Here is a 10,045-nt window from a genome sequence, read left to right as displayed (position 1 = left end):
CAAATAATGAAAACTTATTATTTACCACCTGCTTTTGCAAAATACTGCCTTTTTTCCACTTGTTCACACAAAAATTAAGACCGTACTTTGATATATCGTTTACTGTGTGTGTGAACATAGCCTTAATGTTAATAACCAGCAAAAGGCTGTTTAAAAGAGGAATTATCAGCAGGTTAGATAAATATAACTTGCTGCTAGCTCCCTACTGTGCAGGAGGCACAGAGGATAAAGGTATGTGTCTTCCCTTATCCTCTGCAACGTTCCTGTACAGTTAATTTTTTTACTCCTCAGCCCTGTAAAACAGTTAGGTGCACTGGAGTGCTGTTCAGAGCACTGCTGTACCCCCATCTGCCCCTGGCTGGCCCACCCCTTCTAATGATAATCAATGAAGCGAACCAGTGGGGGGAGGGCCAAATTGGCGCTATGGGGGAGGGCCAGTGCTCCTAATGGTCTTACTGGACCAAGGAATAAAAAACTAACTGCACAGAACAACGCCCAGGATTACTGCTTCATACTTTTGCTTGTACGTAGTGACTGAGATGCATTACTCCCACAAAACAGTGGCGGCAGCTCTGTAGACTTGGGCTATAATAGAATTTTAGGACAAATTTTCCCAGTAAATAATCCAAGTAATGGTGGATTTGATTCATTATATGATTCGTTATGTAGCTATTAGTTCATACCCCATCCGTAAAACATTACAATCCTTAATGCCATGAAGTAATACAAAACACACTGTGCTGTGATTTGTTATTTTCTATATTACAAAAACATACAAAAAATAATACATGTCAAAAGAAACAAACTTTACATAGCAGTTAATATTCCAGATGGGAACAGTATCCAGTTACATGGTATTCTCATTCCATCCCCAGGCAACAAAAACATTTTTACATTACCTTAAACAAAATACTTTATTATATACTGAAAAAAAATGGAAAAAAATGTGGTAGACAGTATGTGAGCATTCTCTGCTGCTCTGGAATGATAAAAGGTCTATCTGTTTCTTTCTAAATATTGCACAGTTTGAAAGGTACCAAAAATTATAAAAAGTCACAATCTTGGGAAACATCTCACATTTAAGCAAAATCTACCAAGAAACGTAAAGCATGTTGTTTCTACAGTAGCTCTATCTTTAGGAAGATTGGAATGAAATACAGTATTGTTAGGATGTAGGTGTAACTGTATAATATATACAATTACACAAACACTTGATATCTGCTCTCCTTCACCCCTGAGATTTGTCTTAAATTACTGAAAAGTTTGAGAAAAAAAAAATATATATAGATAACATGGTGACTTTCTGAACTCATTATCCATGAATGGCAATGGAGAACCTCACTAAAGTCAAAAGGGTGTAGTCACAGTTCATAATGGGCCAAGACAAATAAAAAAAGTAACAAAAATAGTCATTGAAAGGGGGTAAGACCTCTTTGTGTCAAGAAAGCTTCACTTTCATAATCCCGTGTGCAAATAACACGAATATATATATAAAAAAAAAAAAAAAAAGTATCATTTAATGCAAACTGTCTTTGATATCGACTCGGGCAGTTCGAAAGAAATGTTCAGAACACTTGGCAAGTGAAGACAATTTAGGACACAAGTTTCGACTGAAGCTCCATCTCTGCTGCTTGTTTGAGGGCAACATCGACCAACAACTGGAAACCACTGAAATCCTGATTGTGATCCGGTGGGGTAGGTGGAGGAGTGTTGAAAAGTCCACTCTGTGTATTTGTGTTTTGTCCTAATTTTATAGTGTCTTCATGGCAGACAAGTGAGGTTTCTGTGAGTTTATTTACCTCAGACTGCTGTTTTTCTGGGATTTGTCCAGCATTCAATACATGGGTGAAGTTGAAAGGAGCATCATTTAGTGATGTTACAGTGGTATGACAGATGACTGAGGGGCGTGCCAGGAGAGACTGCTGAGAAGACAGTTGTGAGGCCAGTAACTTCCCTGAGCTCTGGTTAGATCCTGTCGAGCTGAAATGAAAAGAGTTCTCGTCTATAGTGGGAATGTAGGGCTTCGCCCCAGTTGGTGAGTCCATCTGTATAACATCGGTAATCTTGGCTCCCTTCCGTGAAATGGTGAACTGGTTAGGGTCTTTTCCATCTTTTCTTAGCATATCAGGCAAAAGCCTACGCCTTGCATTGATGAACCAATTGCAAACCTACAAAGAAAAAAAAAATCCATGACTTTCGTTCCTCATTACATTGGAGTTAAGCTTCACAAATAATGAATTGACACGACATTTAGTAAGCAGGGAAGAATGGGAATTCTTTGGCATTCAGCTGTTGCTGAACAACTCATGGCAGGCTAAGCATCCTAGGAGATGAAGTTTAGCAACAACTGTAGTGGGAAAGCTGCCCAGCCCTGCTGTAATTCTGGGATGGGAAATGCCAGATGAATTCTCATCATCTTAGTAGTGCAGTATCTGGATTTTTTTTTAACACATCCCATACCCTTCTCATAATTGTTACACCCAAGCAAAACTATGCACTTAGTTCCAAAGGGAATTTAAAGCGTAACTGTCATGTTTTAGTAGTATAAGCGATTTTAAGAAACTCTGTAATAGGTTTTATCAGCCAAAAAAGCCTCCTTCTGTACTCAAGAAGCAATCTCCCAGCCTCCCCCCCTGACTTCTTATCTGTGCATTATCAGGCAAACACGTCTTCATTACAGAGAAGCCAGTGAAGACGGGCTCTGCTCTCTCCATTGTAAGCCTATGAAGGGGGGAGGGGCCGAGGGAGATGAGGGAGCAGGAAGAGATGACATGAAGGTCAGCTGTTTGTAGACTCTCTGGGCTCCTAAAATGCTAAATTCAGGCGTCAGAAAGGTCAGTGCTTATCTATGAACTTACTGAGAGAAGATTGCAGGGTGTTGTGCTTTGCAGGACTGCTCCGTGCTCAGTCACTCCTAACAGCCCCTCCCCTCTCCATAGCCACATAATGGAGACAGAAATCCTGCTGCTTTTGATGTGAGGGGGGAGGCTGGGAGATTGCTTTTTCAGTACAGAAGGAAACTCTTTTAGTACATAAAACCTATTACAGAGTTTCTTAAAATCGCTTGTACTGTTGATATTTAATGTTTTCAGAAAAATGGCCCTGAAATGACAGTTACGCTTTAATGAAAGCAAAGAATAAAACTCAAAAGTAAAACCTTAATAAACCATCCATGCAAAGTGCCTATAAGAGCATTTATTTCAGCTTTTATATCTGTCATACACACACCACTATATCTCAACCCTCATATCCATCCATCTGCAACCAAGTACAAGACCAAGCGTGGGACTCAAGAATGTCACTATCCTACTGAGTGCCAGAATCCAAAAGTATTAGCCAACATGAATCCTACCATTTCAGTAGGTGTATTTTATTTCCACATATATGAGTTTGGGGGTTTCTTAACACATTTGTGCTAAAATGGGAGTAAAAAAACAAAAATTATATAATTTTTTTTCCCCCCCTCTTCTTTAAACATGTAGGGGGAGATTTATCAAACATGGTGTAAAGTAAAAACTGGCTCAGTTGCCCCTAGCAACCAGATTCCACCTTTCATTTTCTGTGAGGAATAAAAGGTGGAATCTGATTGGTTGCTAGGGGCAACTGAGCCACTTTCACTTTACACCATGTTGAATAAATCTCCCCCTTAGTGCCCATTTGTGTAAATCCTGCGAATAAAATGGCACACCAATGCAGGTAGAAACAACCTTCTATAGAAGAGTCTGGGAGCGCTGTCACTTCTGCTAATGAATTCATTGTTGACCTCTGACTAAAACTTCCACATGCAGGCTGATATTATACATCAGAAATCAAAAAGTTTCTACTAAAACAAAGGAGTAGTTGTGTCTCTGTAATAATGTTACGCCTATGAGACGGCTGAAAGCTTTTTTTTTTTTTTAAATGTTGTTCACATGTTATTTCCCATACCTTAGGCTAATGGTGGGAAGTTTTCCTTTGAAACAAGATGCTGTTTGTCTTCTAGCAGAGACTGAGGTGACTCACTAGACTGCTGAACTTACTGTGCTACCAGGCATATCTTCAGTTACCTCACGCCAACCTGGACAATCTTAACCCTTGCACTGCAAGCAAAGCTTCCTGTTTCGAGTTGGGGAAGGCACAAAGGACTTGCAATTTTCTTCTCCATGTTTGTGTGGGAGCCAAAGTGGGATTCACAGAGAACAGTTTCTTCTGGGTTGTTCATCAGAGTAAAGCCTAATACACTCTCTTAGTGACCCATTACTTGTTATGTGCAAAACACACAATAGTGTAACACTACACAAGCATAAGAGCAATTCCCCCCTGAATGGTGCCACATTATTGCACATATTCAGAGTGCATCAACTTCTCAGAATACACAACCTCAGCATTTAAAAGCCCCCAGATGACGCCAGACCAGGAATGATCTATCACCAAGACGTGTATTCAGAAGGTAAACTAGGCGACACTTCACATAGGATCCCACCCCTGTCATATAATGAGGACAGCCTATTTCTTACAGCTACATGTTTACTGGTCAAATTCCTTTTAGAGAACGTCAAACAAGAGGATGTGAGGTTTCCTGGGTAAACTACAGGAAAAGAACTGTTCGATTCGGTGCACACCATTCTGACAGTTCTGTACTCATTGTCTTGTATGGACTTTTAACACTAACTATCAACCATGCAGAGACTTCTCGATTTGCCATGCACGTACTCAACCTACCGGGACATACTGCAACTTAGAATCACACAAGAGACATTTTCCCAGTGGCTTTTATAGGTAATTCATTTTATAGTAAACAGTGTCTACACAATGAATGGTCTTTAGCCCTCCACATTTTACTTCAAAATAAAGTCAAATGGAGTTTATATATGAGCAAAAGCTCATAATAATAATGTTCCTCAATATACCTGTAGTGTGGAGAGATGTGTCTGCCGAGACAGGAGGGCTTTCTCTTGTTCGGAGGGGTAGGCGTTATAGCGGTGCTCATACAGCCAGTCTCGCAGAATCTGGACTGACTCTTTCGGTAGGTTCCCACGTCGTCTCCTCTTCCCTGAGCCAGCAGTGGAGGAGAGATCCAGTGGAATATCCATACCATCATCATCCTCAGTTTCACTGCCTGATAGTGGAACTAAACCTAGGAAAAAGACATGTCAACAATAAGTTGCTGTTAAACACCACAAGAATACTTCAAGCACATGCTCATTGCAAGTAAAACTTGTCCAAAAAGAAATCCAGTGCTGTATTCTACAATATTCAATCTAATAATAATAATAAATTGTGTCAGCATAATACAGCAGTCAAGTGTTTCCATGAAGAGAGTCAAACAATTGGGTAGAGTAGTTGTGAAGCATGTTCCTAAAATTACATATTTTTCCCTCGGATGAGCCAGTCATTGTGTTAATGGATCTTGATGCGAGCAGCACAGACCTGTCACCAATCCATTTTTATACTGAACCACAGAAGTCTAAATATTTCGGTTTCCTAGCATCTTTATAGCCGCTATGACATTGCTTTGTTTACCTTTATTCCTCTATACAATGCGAGCGGCGCAGTGTTAAGGGCACAGACATCAATCAATCACGGCCGATTGTTAGAAAGGTATTGTGTGGCAGAATGAATGTGACAGACGCTGTCTTCATCACAGCCCTCCATCACCCATCTGAACACAATGTGGAATCTGAATGAGCTGGGACTCTTATAACGGATCATTTCAGAATACGGCTGCGTGACAAAAAGCCATGAACGCACCACAAACTATAAATCCCTCAATCTTAAAATAAAACAGATTCACAATGTGTGATACGTTAACACAGAGGCGTCTTGTGTATTTGGTGGCAGCACTCAGAGCACCGCAGTGTGACAAATGTGTGCTAGCTACCGTACCTTTATCCAATCACTGCAATACTGTTAATATGTTATTAGCACAGTGCTTTCCCTTTCTGAGCAACGCTTATGTCATTTCTTACTGACACAGGCCTGACAGATGACTCAAGAATGTTGCAAAACAGAAACCTGAGGGCTGCTTACTTCATGTTTAATCCCAGCGCAGCAACATGAGAGTTTAGTCATTTACACAAAGAACATTGACTCAATCTGGCACAGTGCTGCCGACGCATTAACGTAAAGAGGGCTGGCTGTATACCGACAGTGTCCCAGGACACCTCAGACTAGCATATTGTATCAAAAAAAGCTTAAAGTGGCCTTCACAAAGTAAAAAGCTGCCTCAGGAAGCCTGCCAAGCATTAAAAACAGTGCCTGGGTGCGTAAACAGCTATAAAACCAACAAGTGTTTTAAGGCCGTCTATCCCAACAGGAAGCTGCTCAGACTGAAAACACAAGTAGTCAGAGCCCTTATCAGCTGCGTAAGTAAACAGTGTAGTTATTACTGCTCTGCTTGAGGAACCTGTCATTTCTCATTGTTACTAACGCTGCTGAAAACCCCCATAAATGTTTATGTGAGCGGCCGGATGAGACATTCGAGCCTGAGCTCAATACATGTCACTTCTACATCAGATTATCTGGGGGGGTTGTCACCATTTTAGGTTCTCACGTTTTGTGAGACAACAATGTGTAAACAGAACCTGTAGTATAAAGGAGTTGCAAAGTCTTATGTAGCTGAGCCGGTGAACTTTGGATGTTTTTAGTATAGAACGTGCCCCAGATTGGAAAGTAGCTGGTCACTTATGTTCAGAAAATGGGTCGGTAAACATGGCGATTGGCCTCTCTTTACTAAGTCGGCTTTTTAGCAAAATGGTCATGCTTATCAATACATGTGGATATCCATGGCAAAATATTTGCTAACTCTATATAAGCTTTCTGATTTTAGTGCCGCCATCCAAAGTCCATCGCTAGTTTGGAGAAAAGGAGTAGGGTTATTAGGCTCTTCTATTAGCCGGCCTTACATACACAGGAGGAATCCACAGGGTGTAATCTGCCCATACAACTTCAAAGAGTTTCCTTCCAGCCTCTCTCCAGAAACAGCTGCTTCAGCAAGATCAAGGCAGGCCATATTGGACTGTGGGGTTTTTGTTGTTGTTTTATAAAAGGCACGATTAAAAAGGCTCACACACAAACTATTGACATACAAACTAGTGACACTGACAGATGTCAGCACATTATGGTTCCGAGGGTGGAAGTGGTTAGAAAACAAAGCACGTGGCAATTGTGGGAACCACACACAGCACATAGGTTTACGTGTTTGTGAAAGTGCACAGGGTACATGAGAAACGTCAAACATTTGGTGCACACTAGGCCAGAATCCAGCAATTCACTGAATATGAGCTATGTCCAACCAAGTGTAAGAAGTATTAAAGGGAATATTCATTTATGTGCCAATTCTTTATTAAGTTTTTTTTGTTTTTTTTTACACAACTGTTGGATACAGAAGCATTGCATTCCATGACTTCAGTTACTAGGAGATCTGTATAAATTATTAGAGGAGTGAGTGTCAAAGGGGGAAAAGTGTCAGCCGTACACTTGGCCATGGATGACTTTTCACAAACAGGAATCTAAGGGACTTTCCAAAAAGATGTATTTCTCAAGTTCCCCTTCAGTGCTCTTTAACAAAGAGGTGATAGGTCATGAAGTACACCTAAAAGCCATAAAATCTCAGCGCTCGGGTCATTTTGCAGAATAGCTGGGAAGGAGTCTACCATATTGTATGAGAAATCGTCGAGGGAGACAGCACTACTATGCCTTCTCCTTACAACAATCTGAACAAAAGCTCCAAACATGTCCAAATAGCAGGGGGATGGGGAGCAAGCCTTTTGTTTCAACTGCTTGAAAAAGTTTCAAGCATCTGCAAGCACTTTCTCACATCCTGATCTGTCAGCAGCACTGCCCCCTCCCTGTCACCCTGCTCCTCTCCTTCCAACGTGCCCTGCTGTCTTCCATGTGAACAATGCTGAGCACACACAATCCGCCTCACATGGCACAGACACTCAGCTCTTTTATGTGCAACTCACTCTTTAAATTTCCTCAACTGTGCATTTCCTAAAAGTGGATAACAACTGACTGGCGAAAAAGGAAAAAAAAAAAAAAAAAAAAAGTGTGTCCCAGTCAACAAAAAGTTCTGATGACCTTTAAATGGTCTGGTGTTTCCTCCAGCTGAAGAGTAAATTCTCAAGAAGTCATGGTAAGAAGGTCCTGGAGGAGCAGTGCACTGTCCCATCCTCACTATGTCAGTGCTGAGTGGAGCACATGGTGCTCAGAGGAACAAAGGAATTCAAAGTTGTGAGTCTGGGAGGGATGTGGAGAGGCCAGCTCTTACAAAGGACTCGCTCCATCTGGCTTCTAACTCTCTACAAACTTTTCCGAAAGTGGTTAACAAGACTGAAAAAGCTCATAATCAGCAAAATGGTTGTCCTAAAAAGTTATGTAGCCCTTCCCTCAGGAATGCAAGTGGACTCTCCAAACAAAGACTTTCCCAGGAAGCTCAGTCTGGGGCAGCTTGGAAGGGAAGAACCGTCTACAGGGGGTAAAAGTCAGTGTAAAGTGGGGCAGAAGCCTTGTGGTGGGGCAGGAGGGCAGCTAGAGCCACAGTGCCAGCCCTGGAGCTGCCAGGCTCTCCCAGGACATGTGCGTGGAGTCACCTCCCTCGTGGAGAAAGTTTCTTTGTTCCACCACAAGTGCGGCTGCTGCTGAGCCCTCAGCCATGCTCCCCATGCTCCTCTCCTTTGTGTGCAGCACCGAGCTCACAGACTCCTGCACCAAACTTTTCCCAATCACAACCACCTGACACCGACATTTCCCTCACTGCAAGAATAAAGCTAGAGAGCAAAGAGAGAGAACACGCGCAGCCGGCGCTTCCCCACTCACAGACACAACAGGCAGACACCTCATCCAAGGACTTTCCCCAGGACCGTCCGCACAGGCTGTCACCTCACAAAGGGCACGGGGACACGGAGGTGACAGCCTGTGCACAGCGCCGGACACCCGCACGGCACCCACCTTTCTTCGCCTTCATGGTGTCAGCTCCCCGGGCTCCCGGTGACAATGTGGCGGCGGTGGCGGTGCTGTGTCCCGGGATGTCACTGGCTGGAAGTTTGTCTGTGTGTGCAGGTAGATGGATGTCCCGCTGCTCCCCTGGCCGCACTCACACTAGTAATGAGGGAGCTGTGCACTCCTCACACCCTCCCAGTGACTGTCAGACACAGGGGGAGGAGAGAGGCAGGCTGCTTCCCCCTCCGCAGCAGACACGGCGCTGTACACAGGCTGCGCCAGGGGGAGCTGCTCTCACTCCGCCGCTTCCTGTGCTGCTCCAGACAGACGGCTCGTCACTGACTGCAGAGACGGCTCATCACTGACTGCAGAGACGGCTCATCACTGACTGCAGAGACGGCTCATCACTGACTGCAGAGACGGCTCATCACTGACTGCAGAGACGGCTCATCACTGACTGCAGGGACGGCTCATCACTGACTGCAGAGACGGCTCATCACTGACTGCAGAGACGGCTCATCACTGACTGAAGAGACGGCTCATCACTGACTGAAGAGACGGCTCATCACTGACTGCAGGGACGGCTCATCACTGACTGCAGAGACGGCTCATCACTGACTGCAGAGACGGCTCATCACTGACTGCAGGGACGGCTCATCACTGACTGCAGGGACGGCTCATCACTGACTGCAGGGACGGCTCATCACTGACTGCAGAGACGGCTCATCACTGACTGCAGAGACGGCTCATCACTGACTGAAGAGACGGCTCATCACTGACTGAAGAGACGGCTCATCACTGACTGAAGAGACGGCTCATCACTGACTGCAGGGACGGCTCATCACTGACTGCAGGGACGGCTCATCACTGACTGCAGGGACGGCTCATCACTGACTGCAGAGGCGGCTCCTGCGCCCATTCTTCTCCCGGTGACAGCTGCCCCTCTCCTGCCTCCTGGAGCTGCAGGACGAGACGCACTCTCCTCCTCCTCCTCCTCCCTGCAACTTTACAGCTTAACCCCTTACAGCCCGGGGGTCGCCCACAGTGTATACGGCCCGGGGGTCGCCCGCAGTGTATACGGCCCGGGGGTCACCGTATACAGCCCGGGGGGTCGCCCGCAGTG

The 10,045-nt window shown here is 44.2% G+C and overlaps 1 protein-coding gene across 1 annotated transcript; it reads right to left on the bottom strand.

The window, feature by feature from the left end:
• Positions 1-756: 756 nt before the first annotated feature.
• TGIF1 (TGFB induced factor homeobox 1) lies at positions 757-9,105 on the bottom strand. The gene is made up of 3 exons (XM_069960087.1): positions 8,932-9,105; positions 4,890-5,116; positions 757-2,168 (listed from the first exon to the last, which is right to left on the bottom strand). The coding sequence occupies exons 1-3, from the start codon at positions 8,945-8,947 to the stop codon at positions 1,593-1,595; spliced, it is 819 nt and encodes a 272-aa protein (XP_069816188.1). The 5' UTR covers positions 8,948-9,105; the 3' UTR covers positions 757-1,592.
• Positions 9,106-10,045: the final 940 nt, after the last annotated feature.

This window comes from Dendropsophus ebraccatus, chromosome 2, assembly GCF_027789765.1.
Source record: "Dendropsophus ebraccatus isolate aDenEbr1 chromosome 2, aDenEbr1.pat, whole genome shotgun sequence".
NCBI lineage: Eukaryota > Metazoa > Chordata > Amphibia > Anura > Hylidae > Dendropsophus > Dendropsophus ebraccatus.
This window is presented reverse-complemented; position numbering and strand designations above follow the sequence as displayed.